Source organism: Myotis brandtii, unplaced genomic scaffold (genome assembly GCF_000412655.1).
Source record: "Myotis brandtii unplaced genomic scaffold, ASM41265v1 scaffold28, whole genome shotgun sequence".
NCBI lineage: Eukaryota > Metazoa > Chordata > Mammalia > Chiroptera > Vespertilionidae > Myotis > Myotis brandtii.
Window position 1 is genome coordinate 5,079,043 of NW_005360676.1, and position 15,108 is coordinate 5,094,150.

The window sequence follows — 15,108 nt, forward strand, 5'->3', positions numbered from 1 at the left end:
GGGGGAAAGGGGTATGGGGGATGCCGGAAGAGACTGGACAAAAATCGTGCACCTATGAATGAGGACAGTGGTGGGGGGGTGAGGGCGGAGGGTGGGAGGGGAACTGGGTGGAGGGGAGCTATGGGGGGAAAAAGAGGAACAACTGTAATAATCTGAGCAATATTTATTAAAAAATAAAATAAATAAAAAATAAAAATGAACAAAAGAGAAAAAAAATATATTTTACTAGAGATGAATTCGTGCACCAGACCTCTAGTATGCATATAAGATCTTTGGTTAATCCTGCCCTCCCCCAATCCCCTTCCCTCTGAGATCCACCAGTCTGTTTCATGTTTCCATGCCTGTGGTTTCCACTTCTTCATTGAGCGTCTGCCCCCTGGTGGTCAGTGTGCATCATAGCTATCGGCCAGTCGGCCAGTTGCTTAGGCTTTTATATATATAAACTAGAGGCCCAGATTCGTGCACGGGAAGGGTCCCTCAGCCTGGCCTGCGCCCTTTCTCAATCGAGGACCCCTTGGGGATGTAGTAGTATTGAAGTGGCAGGCGGCTGGGGAGGAGCCCCAGCTGGGGCTGGGCACAGCTCTGCTGCTGCTCATCCCAGCCCCACTGTGCCTGCCACCACCGCCACTCGGTAGCACTGCTGCGGAGGCAGGAGAGGCTCCCACCACCACAGTTGCGCTCACCAGCCATGAGCCTGGCTTCTGGCTGAGTGGTGCTCTCGCTGTGGAGCACACTGACCACCAGGAGGCAGCTCTTGGGTTGAGCTTCTGCCCTCTGGTGGTCAGTGTGCATTATAGTGACCGGTTGATCGGTCATCCTGGCCATTCCAGTTGTTCAGTCATAACTATCACTGGATCGGTCTTGTTCTTTGGGATCATCTCATTACTAAGACCAGGGGTCCTCAAACTTTTTAAACAGGGGGCCAGTTCACTGTCCCTCAGACCGTTGGAGGGCCGGACTATAGTTTAAAAAAAACTATGAACAAATTCCTATGCACACAGCGGCGGCAAAAACACCCGGCGGGCCGGATAAATGTTTTCGGCGGGCCACATGTGGCCCACGGGCCGTAGTTTGAGGACCCCTGACTAAGACTAAATTCTGAAATTTTAAGAATATAACTTTTCAGGTCTCTTTTCCATTGGGAAGAGACTTAAGAGAGAAAGAGAAGAGTAGGGAACTAAAGGAAGGCACACCAGACAGTGCTGACTGGATTCCTGGGGCACAGGAGTAGTAGCTAGTGCAGCTATCTTTCCCAACATCTACCCACAGAGAATTGTATCGCTCCTTTGAGAAGTTCTAGTTTAAACTCACTTCTCATCAGTGGCCCATTGGTGGTAGAGTCTGTATTCTGAGTGAAAGGAGCTGTAATAAGCAGCTGTCAGCCTTCATAGCCTTCAAGGACACTCAGATCAACTGTTAGTCTGGAAGAACCCCAAAACTGGACTCTGTAACCACATGCTTATCACCTAACAGGCCCTCCAACAATACAAGTGAGAGTTTCAAAACCTTTGCAGGACCTTGAAGTCTTTACAAACTTCACTTTCTGTACTGGGGCAAATTCCTATCATTTTCTTCCCTTGTTTTCTAGGGAATTAGTCCAGACAAAATTTTTTTTCTTTAATACTATTATTCCCATTCTTCCTCAAGAAGCAACAAAAACTCCCTATTCCATCTTCATTCTTACCATTACAGTCTTTACACTGAATGATTAAAAAAATCTTAAATCTGTTTCCTGTAATGGGATCCTGACAAGAGTACAGGGTAGAGGGGAACAATGCTTCAATTAGGTCCCTTCACTGCCTTTTCAGACATTGACAATAAACCCTTCCAAACTTGCATGCTACAGTTTAACTTCATTTCAATCACTCTTCAGACAAAATTCTATGGCACTGACCCTTCTACTACCAATTCATTATAGAAGTGCCAGACTTTGGGAAGCGTATTTTTTCTAAACAAATTCCAGAAACTCTTGCCTTTTTTTTTTCCCTCGTACCCTTTTTCTTTAATAGTCATAAGCCCAGGTAATGGAGACTAATGGCAATAAATGAAATACCTGTAAGTTTAATGGAAGCTGGAACTGCATTCCAGGTCGCCATGTTGTCTTTCAACAGCTGAAGTAAGACAGCTTTGATTGCAGGCTTCATGATCCCCCTCTTTGCTGGAGGAAACTTGAATGTCAGCTGCAACTGCACACTTGAACCATTGGGAAAAGGGCTAGAAACAGCAGAAATGTTCTAGTTGTCGCTTCTTGATTTTTTAGATGTTTTGTGAACACATTGAACTTCCCAGATTTTAATTACCATATTTTTTTACATATATTAGAGAACAATACATAGAAATTGTCCTAGTTTGTTTAAAGTGCAAGGGTCCCAAAAAATATTCTAATGGGTTCAGAGGTATGGTGCATGGACAAAGATGTGAACCACAAACTAGAAATCAGAATACAGGGTGGGACAAACGTAGGTTTACAGTTGTTCATATGGAAAATAATATGATAATTAATAAATAATTATACGATAATAAGCCCTGTATTTCACCTACTCACAACTGTGAACCTATTTTTGCCCCACGCTGTATTTTAAACACATCAGAGAAACTGAGTACCAGCCAATAAATGATTAACATGAGATTTTATTATAACACAGTAAAGAACCATGTTCTCATATAGGTGCTTTCTAAAAACTTAAATTTAGATTAAGAGGTAAGTGAGAGCTTAATGTCAAACTGGGAAGCATTCAAAAGATAGCTTCTAAAATATATTCAAGAGCCAGTACTAAGCTCCTTTTTATAGTTTCTTATACATATCTACCCCATGAGAAATCTGTACCATGAGAAATCTCAGAAAGATAGCTCTAAAGCATGAAGAGAATCTCCATTATTTATACTTTCAGTACATTCTTTTAATTAATCAGAAAAGGAAATTAATTCATTTGGAAGACTTTCAAACCAAAAGCCATGTTAATCACAATTTAAAAAAAAAAACAACACTATATTTTCAAATAATTATGGTCAATGGAAGAGCTTTGAAGGTTTTTGTTTGTCTGTAGGAAAGTTGTTTGGTTGTTTGGCATTTGGTCATCTGGATTTTTTTGTTTGTTTTGTTTTGGAAGTTCAGAAATCTCTGGAATAGATATTGACAATTACCAAAATACAAGTGCTGTCTACATCCCCTATGCTACATGCTACCCTCCTCCCTGCACTACTTCCCCCACCCTCAAATACACTTCAAAGACATATTTAGACAAATGCTCTCTTAAATGATTCACTTTGCTCCACAGTTATTACAGTAATGGTAATACTAAAGAGACCAAAAGGAGATTATTTTAGGAAAGGAATGCCAGATGGATATGGATAAAAGGAAAGGTGGCTCATATATAGATAGCAAAACAATAAAGTTGGAATCCTTGTTTTCCATAGAGTTATAATTATCTTTTATCATAGAAGTCAGTTAGACCTGATTGTCACAAACAACCTTGTAATTCCCCTTTAGGTATAAGATTACAGATTTGTACAGAACAGTTCCTACTGTGAACAGAAATTTATTAAATACAATGATACCTTAATTTATGGACAACTCTTCCTTCCTTCCTTCCTTCCTTCCTTCCTTCCTTCCTTCCTTCCTTCCTTTTTTCTTTCTCCTTTCTTCTCTCTCTCTTTTTCTCTTTTACGTTGTTATTATATAAAACCAGAGCTAATGTTACATATCACCTACATCCCTTTCCATAATATCCTAAATAAATTGGCACTTACAGAAGTTTGATGACCTGAGAGTTGACATATTCTTTGTATATGCTAGAATTTTGAAATCCATCAAGCATCTGTCAGGAGAAAAAATAAAAGAGCCACCATGTCTATTTTAATCAAATTTATAATGAAATTAATAAAATAAATCACCAACTTACCTTAGTCTCAATATCTTTGCTCAGATCTTTGCTAACTTGTGAGGCTGCATTTTCACAGCTATCATTGTATGTGACTCCAGAAATATGAAAATCCCCTTGGTAATGGTAAATCTTTCCTGTGAAATAGAGAAATACTCAAAGAATTTTAAAGTAGAAATTGACCGCAAGTCCCTCCATATCTTTATGTCAAAAATAATATTCAACCTAATTTTAGAAATAATCATAGGGATGAATAAAAGAAGAGGAGGGAAATTAATATTCACTTATTCTAGAAATAGCAACTACCCAGCATTCATAAAGTGATCCCCCTCCTTTCTTCATAAGATATAGATATCACTGTCCCTCAGAATCCTCCTCAAAGCATTAATATTGGCAGCTAATAGCAATTTACCTGAGTATGCACTAGAGATGCAATGTATTTTTCATGTGTAATCTAAATTCTTAAGCTTAGTAATTACCCAGTTAATCTTTCTAAATACCTGTGATACAAGAAACATCTCCCTTCACTTTCTGACTTATCTACACTCACTTTCACCCTTTCTTATGCCCCATTGACTATTGGCCTTCTTTCCACTCCTTGAAGTCATTCCTTTAGAACTTCATGCTGCCTTTGCACTTCCCTATAACATCTGATGGCTGGTGCCTAGCATATGTCATGGGTCTCACATTCCCCATTTCTTCCTATCCCCAAATGTAAACTGCTTCACCTGATATAGTAGGCCACCATAATTTAAAACATGACAAGCCTACAGGTAGCTCTTCCAGGTCATATATGTACTTTCAAAAATAGGAACTAATAGGAAATGGTACCATATTTTGATTAGGGATAAGCCATTCACATATTTCGAGAACAGCTGTGCTTTTGAGCAACCTTAAAAAGCACCACATAGTCTCCAAGCACTGCTAATAGACTTTGAAAAATGTGATCACCTGAGCTGTAATAATTCATTGTCCTGGAAGTCAGAAATATTTCAACCTAAAATTAAAATTAGTTTCCTTTTTTTATAGCTTCCTCTATTTTTTCTTATGGCAACCAGTACATATGAAAAGCAAATGCCAGTTTCTGTCTAAGAAGTTACCTAAGGTCATTCTGAAAAGAGTAAAGTATGTAAAGTTAGATAAACTAGTTCAACTTGTTAAATAAAAGATGACACAAATTGGCTGTCACCCAGCATATCACTTTAACCCTCTGGAATATTTTTCACTAATAACAAAGACTAGATTACAAAAAATAAACTCCAAAGACCCTTTTTTAACTACCATTTCATAATTTTAATCTGTAACATTTATCACAAAACAGAACAGCAAATAACTAGAATCTTTAACACTGTTGCATTCAGTATGCTGAACTTGAGTATTTGCGGCTGGACAGATTAATCTGTCAATACCAGAACTGGGCCAAGAAGAGTAGGGATCACTACAGTTTGAGGTATATTTACTGAAAGACATAACAACTCAACTACAGGCCTACTACACAAGTTCCTTTATTTACAATGAATATTAGCGTCAAATATTGAATATTTCAATCTTGCCGTATTCCCATAGTTGATGATATAATGTATACAGTGGATCAAAGAGGCATCTAATTCAAAAGGTTTTTATAAATTTCATGGAAAAGTGTTATGTTGAAATAAAATACTAATAAATAATAAATTTTACCAAAAGAAATTTAATATTTATGTTGTTTCTTAACAATTCCTAAGTAAAAGGAGATTTAGTAGTAAGGGTGAAAATTGAAAATAGTTAATACTGACCGACTGCCAGAAAATGAACAAGGAGACCAATAGTTATTCCCACGATTGCCGCCACTCCAAGAAAAACAAGGATTGTCAAATATAGTGGCCAAGATCTTCTCTGGGATGATATGCCTGACCTATGAAAGGAGAAAAATGGCTCAAATCAGAAATAGACATTCTAAATCTACCTGTCTTTCCTCCAACTCATACAACATGATTTATAATATATGCATTAGGTCTGATTGTATGTTTCTAAACTATAGCCACATCATGAGTAAGGATGTATGTAGATTTATAAACAAATACATAATATAACCATTTAAAAGTTTTAATTAAATGTGGAAGGAAACATCATGATGTCAACTGCAGTTATCCCTGTTATGAGATCATGGATAGATATTTTTCTTTTTTGTCTACTTTAACTTTATTTTCTAATATTTCTACAAATATTTAATATTTGGCAAATTAAGTATTCCCTATGACTATGAGCATCTTTCTTTTTGTTCTAATGCCTGAAGGACCAACTGAATTTTAGATAGAGGAGATTTTGTGGGGGTTACACTTTTTAAAACACTACCTTAAGCCACAACTGTGTAACTCCACCTTTCTTATTTCCTCTCTGCTCTGTTCTCTATTCTTAATCCTTCCTCTTCCTTATATTGATGACTTGCTAATTCATGTTTACAAGAATCATAATCTCTTCAGAGAAACTCCCCACTGCAAGTAAGCTTTCATACTGAAATTCTATTGTTTAATCTCATACTCGGAGCAAAATGCTACTCTGGCACAGTCTCTTATACTAAATGAATCACATTTTAAAGAAATATACAATTAAAGTAATTAATAACAATACTTTTAATCCTATTAATATCTGAGGATATGTTCTTATAATGAGTAGAAGTTCATTGTGATAGTGAGATCTCTAATTTATTTTGGATTAGCTAGTAGACTGGTAGTTTAGTCTTTCTGAGAAACACATATCAATTTGAGGAACTCAAAACATGTAGCCTAAATGGTGATTCTTAAGTTGCTGAGATGGTTTCTATAAAAATAATCACTACATAACATCTTATAAAATGTTTTTCTATGAAAGCTCTATTAGATGCTCTGGAATGCCCTTTTAGATGTTCTAAAGAAAACAGATTGTTGACTATAGTACCAATATGGCTCCCCCCATTATGGATTTCTTCCTGTCATAAACAATTAAGAAGAGTCTTTGATATCTGAAAGATCACAGTAGTTTATGATTTATTCAACCCTTCCTTCAGTAAATGTGATTCATGGACTTTAAGAATTGATTATTATTTTGAATAATAACAGAAACCATTAAAATGATGTTCTAAATACCAAAAAATTTCCATTCATGGAACAGTTTACTCCTTCGTCTGCCAAATTAACTTTAGCCATAGATTTTTTTCTTTTTTAATGTAGGGATTTGTATTCCAGGATGAACCCCACATTAAATAAAGAGAATAGGTTAAAAATTAATCTTCAATGAATTTAACCAACTTCATATACTTAACTGTACTACCATTGCCTCAATTTTGGATTGAATCTACTTCAAGTAAAGGCTCATTGCTATTCTGACATAATCAACCATTCACCTTAATCAAATTACAATAATAATATTCATACAAGTAGTAGTAGATACATTATTCAATTTTAAACCATCAATCTCACTATAATTTACCCCATAGTCCATACCAGGTATAGTTTTCTAGATTAGATTTCCTTATAAACATATTCTGATATTGCATTATCAGTTTGACTGCAAAGCATAATGAACTAGTTTTCACTTATTAGACCTTCAGTTACACACCATTTGAATTAGATGCACCTAAGTTGTTATATAGTGACGAGAGTTAGCACAAGATTCCAGTGCAAAATTTCCCAAATTTTATAAAGATAAACCTTTTATTTTCATTTATTTATTTATTCATTTATTGTTATAGAGGACTTTAAATCACTAAAGAAAGTTTTGAATAGGAACAGAGAAATTAATGATCAAATGAGTTGAATGGCCTCCTCTTCCAACTTTCTTCTGGAACTCTACAAAAACAGAATACCCTAGAAACAAATCTCATTTAAATATTTATGACGTTTTGAGGACCCCCAGAAGTTTGCCAGATACTAATTCATGATGTGTATTGTAAAGTACATTATTCCAAAAATCTATAAAGACATTCATAGTTTTAAATTATTTATATAAAAACATTTTTATATTATAAAGTTTATTTCAATTCTGTTACTAGAGAACAAAAATGAAAGTGTTCTTATGGGTAGTTATTTAAAAAAGTGAGCAAAACTTTGCTGCAATCTGGTTCTTTTTTCCAACTTTCTGAAACTTTCCTAGAGACTTTACAAGGCCTTTAGACCTCAGAAACAATAGCATGTTTGTTGACAGTGACCAGAAAAAAATCTGAATTATAGAAAGCAACCAATTAGCAAAAAGTTAGAAGATACCTTGTTACTGGTTAGGTTTCACAGACTTAATTTCCCAAATAAAATCCTGTTTACCTGTACATTATATCCTGATTGTTGCGGTGGTGTCAGGGACAATGGTGGTGACGATGATGGCAATGATGATAATGGTAACAAAAATAAGAATCTTCTTGTGTAGCTCTAAAGGTGATCGACGTGTCACAGGTTTATGTGCTACATCCAATGTTGGTTGGTTCGTTTTTATGGGCTGGGTGAAATGTAAAGAACAAATAAAATGAAACTTGTCTGATCAGGGTTGAAGACTGTCATATTTCTATAGTTTCAAGATAGGAGTCATCCAGGGAATGACAAACTTCCTTGACTTGGCCATTTAGAAAAAATAATAGTAGCCTAGTCTTAGATTAGTCACCTAAAAGTTACACCCAAGGAGTAGCTTTGTGGTAAATTGGCATAATCCTAAATCTGTTTGACCAATTCCATTCTAGTGGCTTCTTCCTCAATTCACACCAACTACAACTTCATAGAAGTTTCTGACAAATGACTTTGCACAAGGCATGAATTTCAGTATAACTAATATTGCCATTATTCTGATGTAAATGAAATTCTATTTCGTTGTGGTTTGCATTTGCTTTTCCCTAATTACCATTGAGAATAATGATCATTTCACATACTGTAATATCATGGGAGGGTGCAGGAGGAGAGGAGGCTGGTTTTCTCTTCTGAGATGCCTGTTCATAAATTTAGCTTATTTTTTTCTATTAGTTGTTGATGTTTTCTTATGGATAAATGTGAGTTTTCTATAATATACTCAATATTGTGGTTCTGCATGTAAGGTGCTTGGAAGTCCCCTCTCTTCCCTAACAAGTACAAAGTTCAATCAACCACATTCCCACAATAAATATTAAAGTAAAATTTCTTTGGGCTCCTCCATAGGGGAGGAAAAAGGAGCCATTCTGAAATATTACAGAGCACTCTATTCTTTTTAACAAGGCCTGCCCTCAGGAGTAACTAATTATCCAGAGCCTAACCTTCTGGGGTATTATCAGAGCCCTTCTGACCTGGAAAAAGGAAATACCCAATTTCAGACCATCCAGCCATCCTCTTCCACCTGCGAGCAGGGTAAAAAACTGAGAAATACTTGTGAAGCTTACAGTCCAGAGGCAGAGGTTCACTAAAAAAACTGGACCTAACCATAGCGCTATAGAACGCTTCCTGGGAAGTGTTGCTAAGTCCTATTGATAGCAGTTCCTTTGACCTGCTACATCATGTTCAGTTGTAAAGAAAAATTACAAGGCATACCAAAGGCCAAAAACACAATTTGAGGAGAGACAGCAGTCATCAGAACCATACACAGCAGGGATATTGGAATTATCACACCAGGAATTTAAAACAACTATGATTAATATGCTAATGGATAAACTAGACAGCATGCAAGAACATGTAAGAAATATGAACAAAAGAATGAAAATCCTCCAAAAGAACCAAATAGAAATGCTGGAGATACAAAACTAACAGCACTGGAGAATGCCTTTGAAGAGACATAAAGATCTTCTGTGTGCCCTAACTGATTTGGCTCAGTGGATAGAGTGTCGGCCTGTGGACTGAAAGGGCCCAGGTTCGATTCTGGTCAAGGGCATGTACCTTGGTTGTAGGCACATCCCCAGTAGGGAGTGTGCAGGAGGCAGCTGATCAATGTTTCTCTCTCATCGATGTTTCTAACTCTCTATCCCTCTCCCTTCCTCCCTGTAAAAAATGAATAAAATATGTTTAAAAAAAGATCTTCTGTGTGTAGGTACCTAACAACAGTATCCGTCTACCTGACACGAAACTGATAAAACTGCAAGGAAAAATAGGTGGATTCGTTATCATAGTTGGAGACTTCAATACCCCTTGTGGGAACCAAGCCAGAGTTCCCGGATAGTCAAGGCTAATTAGAGTTTGGAGGCCTCATTGATAGTATTCTGGATGGCCAAGGCCACTCTGAACATGGGAATCTTAATCAGAAATATCCAAGGACTACACAGCTGCAAGGCCGCAGTGATCTCACAGTATGCTCTGCCCTTCTATAGCCAAATGATTGATGTCATTGTTGGCAACTAGCCTCCTTTGTCTAAGTAGATATAATACATGTAATTAACCAACCACTGTGCTGAGAGAGAAGCTCAGAGGTAGTTTGTATGTGAGGCTACAGAGACCAGCTAGTGTGCTGGGCAGGGGAGAGAGAAGCTGCTGAGCCAGATAACTCAGGTGTCACTTCTATGTGAGGTAGTGAGTCTAGGAGGCAGTGTGAGGCTGCTTAGATAATAACTGTGGGTACAGTGACTGCTACTACTGTGTGGGAAAAACATGTATTTACCAGCCAGTGTGTGGCTGCCTATATGGGATTGCTGTGAAGAACTGTCCTGTCTAATAGCTATATGGCCACTGGCTTCTACAATAAAGACTCATTCTTATACACCCACAACTTCTCATGGCTTCTCCGTCTAAGACCCAGCCTCCAAGAAGGTCCAGTCCCTAGGCAGAGGGGCTTGGCCCAACAGTTAGTGCAATGGGCAGGGTCTGAGAAGGAACCTGCCCAGATAGTTGGTGTAGTCTAACAGAAGTCAGGAGAATATATGGACTCAGAGCAGAGCTCTGGCTAGGCTCTGGCTGTGTTTCTGACACCCCTCTGTCAGAAATGGAGAGATCCAGCAAGCAGAAAGTCAGTAATGGCTTTAGTTGAACTCAACATCATCAATCAACTGAATATCATTGACATCTATAGACTACTTCGTTTAACAACAGTAGAATACAGATTTTCTCAATCTCACATGAAACATTCACCAAAATATACCACATTCTGGGCCATAAAACACACCTCAACAAATTTTAAAGAATGGAAGTCCACTCTCATAATAAAAAGACAACTGGAAATACCAAATTATCTGGGGATTAAACCTATTTCTAAATAATACATGGGAGAAAGAGTAATCTCAAGAGAAATTTAAAATATTTTAACTAAATAAAAACAGAAACACAATTTATCAAAATTTGTTGAATGCTGTGAAAGCAGATGTAGAGCATTGAATGCATATATTAGAAAAAAAGAAAAATCTCAAATCAGTAATCCAAGTTTCCATTTTAGGAATCTAGAAAAAGAGGAACAAGTTAAATCCAAAGTAAGCTAAAGAAAAGAAATAATAAGAAGTAGAGCAGAATTCAATAAAATTAAAAATAGGGAATAATAAATAGAGAAAAGCAATTAAACCAAAAGATGGTTCTTTGAAAAGAGCAATAAAATCAGTAAACCTCTAGTCAGTCTAAGAAAAAAGAGAGGATCTCTAACCGGTTTGGCTCAGTGGATAGAGCATCAACCTGCGGACTGAGGGGTCCCAAGTTCGATTCCAGTCAAGGGCATGTACCTTGGTTGCGGGCACATCCCCAGTGGGGAGTGTGCAAGAGGCAGCTGATCGATGTTTCTCTCTCATTGATGTTTCTAACTCTCTATCCCTCTCCCTTTCTCTCTGTAAAAAATCAATAAAATATATTTTTTTAAAAAAAGAAAAAAGAGAGGATACATATTACTAATATTAGAAATGAAAGAGGGAACATCACTACAAGTCCCATGGACATTAATAGAATAATAAATGAATACTATGAACAACTCTATTCCCACAAATTTAATAATCTTGATGAAATGAACCAAGTCCTTGAAAGCTTGAAAGGCATAATCTACCAAAATTTACACAAGAAGAAATAATATAAATAAGCAGGGTCCCTAGGCCTGGCCAGCAATCAGGGCCAATCTGTGGGGCGACTGGTGGAGCAATTGAGGGACCCTGCTGGCACCCGCCTTGGCCGGCCTGGGGCCTGCGGGCTAGGGGCAGCTCCTGCATTAAGCATCTGCCCCCTGGTGGTCAGTGCACATCATAGCGACAGGTCGTTCTGCTGTTCAGTCGATTTGGTTATTAGGCTTTTATTATATAGGATAGAAAAATCTTCTAATAATTAAAAACTAGTAGATTCTACCAAACATTTAAGGAGGAGATTATACCAATTCTCTACAATCTCCTTCATAGGGTAGAAGCAGAGAAAATATTCCTAATTCATTCAATGAGGCTAGCATTTGAAAATTGTAGGCCAATATCTCTCATGAATATAGAAGCAAAAATTCTCAAAAAAAATATTAACTGATTTAAAAAGGTATATAGACCACTACCAACTGAGATTTATCCCAGATATGCAAGGCTGGTTCAACATTCAAATCAGTTCATGCAGTTCATCATATTAACAGACTAAGAAAGAAAAATTGCATCATTATTTCACCATCACTTCACTATATATACTGGATATTAAACCAATTTTGTTCACCTATTTAATAATTATTTATTCCCAGTGTGCAACTTGATGTTTTGTTATTTAATGAAGCCTTTTCATGCATAGAGCATTTTAAAAGTAAACCAATTCTTGAAAGACACAACAGTGAATACTACCAAACATTTTAGAAAGAAATTATAAAAATTCTCTACAATTTCTTTCAAAGGATGGAAGCAGAGGGAATACTTCCTAACTAATTCTATGAGACCAGGATTACTCTAATACCAACACTAAACAAAGGCATTAAAAGAAAACTACAGACCACTATTTCTCATAAACTTTGATGAACAAATCCTCAGCAAAATATTTTTTAAAATAAAAATACTTAATAGTCTAACATCTCACACTAAGAACCATAAAATATTAACAAATATTTCCCACCTTTATTTCTTCAAAATATTATCCTATCTTTATCTAAAATTTAAATTTTATTTTTTTATATTTAGGTTTTGCTGCTATTATTCAGATCTGGTTATAAACCATTTCTTTTTGTGTCAAGATAAGTTAAAGAGCCCTAGCCCATTTGACTCAGTGGATAGAGAGTCAGCCTGTGGAACCAATCAATGTGTTTCTCTCACATTGATGTTTCTCTGTCTTTCCCTCTCTCTTCTACTCTCTCTGAAAAAGATCAGTGATTAACAAAAATAAATAAATAAGTAAAAGAAAAGAAAATGTATTTTTTAAAGTAAGTTAAAAGTACAGATTATTTGTTAACACAAATAGAGTACCTACCTATCAAATAATCAAACTGAGATGAATTTAACATGACTCTCCTCTGTCATAAGCTGCACATCCTATATAATAAAAGCATAATATGCTAAGTGTCCAATTGTCCGGGCGGCCATTCAACCAATCAAAGCATAATATGCTAATGACTAGAGGCCCAATGCATGAAATTTGTGCAAGGGGCCCAGCCCTCACAGCCCCAGCTGCCTCAGCCCTTGTAGCCCCATCTTTGTCTGGAAGGTCATCTGGAAGGTTGTCCAGATGTTCGTTCCGCTATTCAGCTATTCAGTCAATTTACATATTACCCTTTTATTATTATAGGTATATTATTATAGATATGCTAAGGCCACTCAACCACTTGCTATGATGTGCACTGACCACCAGCAGATGCTTCAACTGGTAGGTTAGCTTACTGCTGGGATCTGGCCAATCAGGACTGAGTGAGATGAGCCAGACACACCCTGGAGCCCTCTGGTGGTACCTCCTTGGCTGGCCAACCTCCCGCATCCCTCCCCAGCCCTGATCATGCACCGGTGGGGCCCCTTGGCCTGGCCTGCACCCTCTTGCAATCCAGGCTGAGTGACCCCCCACCCGAGTGCACCCATTTTGTGCACCGGGCCTCTAGTTTCATATATTGTTTCATCTCAGCTTTAAAAGTAAAAAAAAAAAAAAAAAAATTATTTTAAGCTGCCATTAGGAATCTGAATTCCTAGGCTTATATTAATACCAAAATCCTATCTCTTTTGAGATAATTTTAGTGGAAAAAGTAGAACCCGCATACACAGTTAGATAAGAAATACTATTTCATATGTTCCATATCTTAGTTTTCATCAATTTTTGTTTCTTTTTCTTTTTTCTTCAAAAATCTGTATAAATTCAGAATTTCTTTTGTTTTTGAAAGAAAGTATCTCACTTTTGCAAAAGAAATTTAAATAAAATTGAATTGATTTCATCATTTCTAATTTTCTAAACACTTCTTGACTTTTACCATACTCCTTCTTCCCTGTTAAGGTAGACCATTTTGGGAGAAAGTAGTTGTATATTTTTCTCCTGTCCTGACATTTTTATAAATCATTAATTTTTAATTATATTTTTCTTTTTTCATAATTCTATATATTATTTTATTATTTTACATAAATTTTAATTTGAGAACTTAATTTAATAATATTTTACCTTCCTTTTAGCATTACTTCCTTTTTACATTACTTTTAATATATTTTATTGATTTTTTACAGAGAGGAAGGGAGAGGGATAGAGAGTTAGAAACATCGATGCGAGAGAAACATTGATCAGCTGCCTCCTGCACACCCCCTACTGGGGATGTGCCCGCAACCAAGGTACATGCCTTTGACTGGAATTGAACCTGGGACTCTTGAGTCCACAGGCTGACGCCCTACCCACTGAGCCAAACCGGTTAGCGCCTTTTTGCATTACTTTTAAAAGATTATCTCAGGAACTAAAAATATACATTGTTATCACATTCTACTTATATAACACTTCAAGATTTTACCCTTCACTTTTCAGCCATGTTGCAGCCTACATCTTTGTGTTCTTATGCCTAAAGCCAGTAAGAATTTGGCTTTCTGCTGGACTCTTTTTTTTAACTTTTTAATTACAGATTTACATCAACATTACTTTGTACTAGTTTCAGGTATACAGCATTGTGGTTAGAAAATCAGTATTTTACAAAGTGGTTCTCCTTATATTTCAAGTACCTGACACCATGCATAGTTATTACAATATTATTGACTATATGCCCTATGCTGCACTTCACATCCCTGGAGCTTCTTTGTAATTACCAATTAGTATGTCTTAATCTCTTCACATTTTCACCAAGCCCCCCAAATCCCCTACCCTCTGGCATCACTCTGTTTTCTATAAGTCTGTTTCTATTTTGTTTGTTTATTTTGTTTTTTAACTTCTACATATAAGTAGATTTTTAGTTG

The 15,108-nt window shown here is 36.6% G+C and overlaps 1 protein-coding gene across 1 annotated transcript in view; it reads right to left on the minus strand.

The window, feature by feature from the left end:
• Window positions 1-8,257, minus strand: part of LOC102241964 (transmembrane protease serine 11B-like) — a 17,028-nt gene extending 8,771 nt beyond the window's left edge. Inside the window, exons 1-5 of the mRNA XM_014541794.1 lie at window positions 8,156-8,257; window positions 5,657-5,775; window positions 3,903-4,018; window positions 3,751-3,818; window positions 2,054-2,214 (exon numbers count right to left, since the gene is read on the minus strand). Coding sequence (XP_014397280.1) covers window positions 2,054-2,214; window positions 3,751-3,818; window positions 3,903-4,018; window positions 5,657-5,775; window positions 8,156-8,163 — 472 coding nt within the window. The 5' untranslated portion in view covers window positions 8,164-8,257. The remainder of the gene's footprint in view (window positions 1-2,053; window positions 2,215-3,750; window positions 3,819-3,902; window positions 4,019-5,656; window positions 5,776-8,155) is intronic.
• Window positions 8,258-15,108: the final 6,851 nt, after the last annotated feature.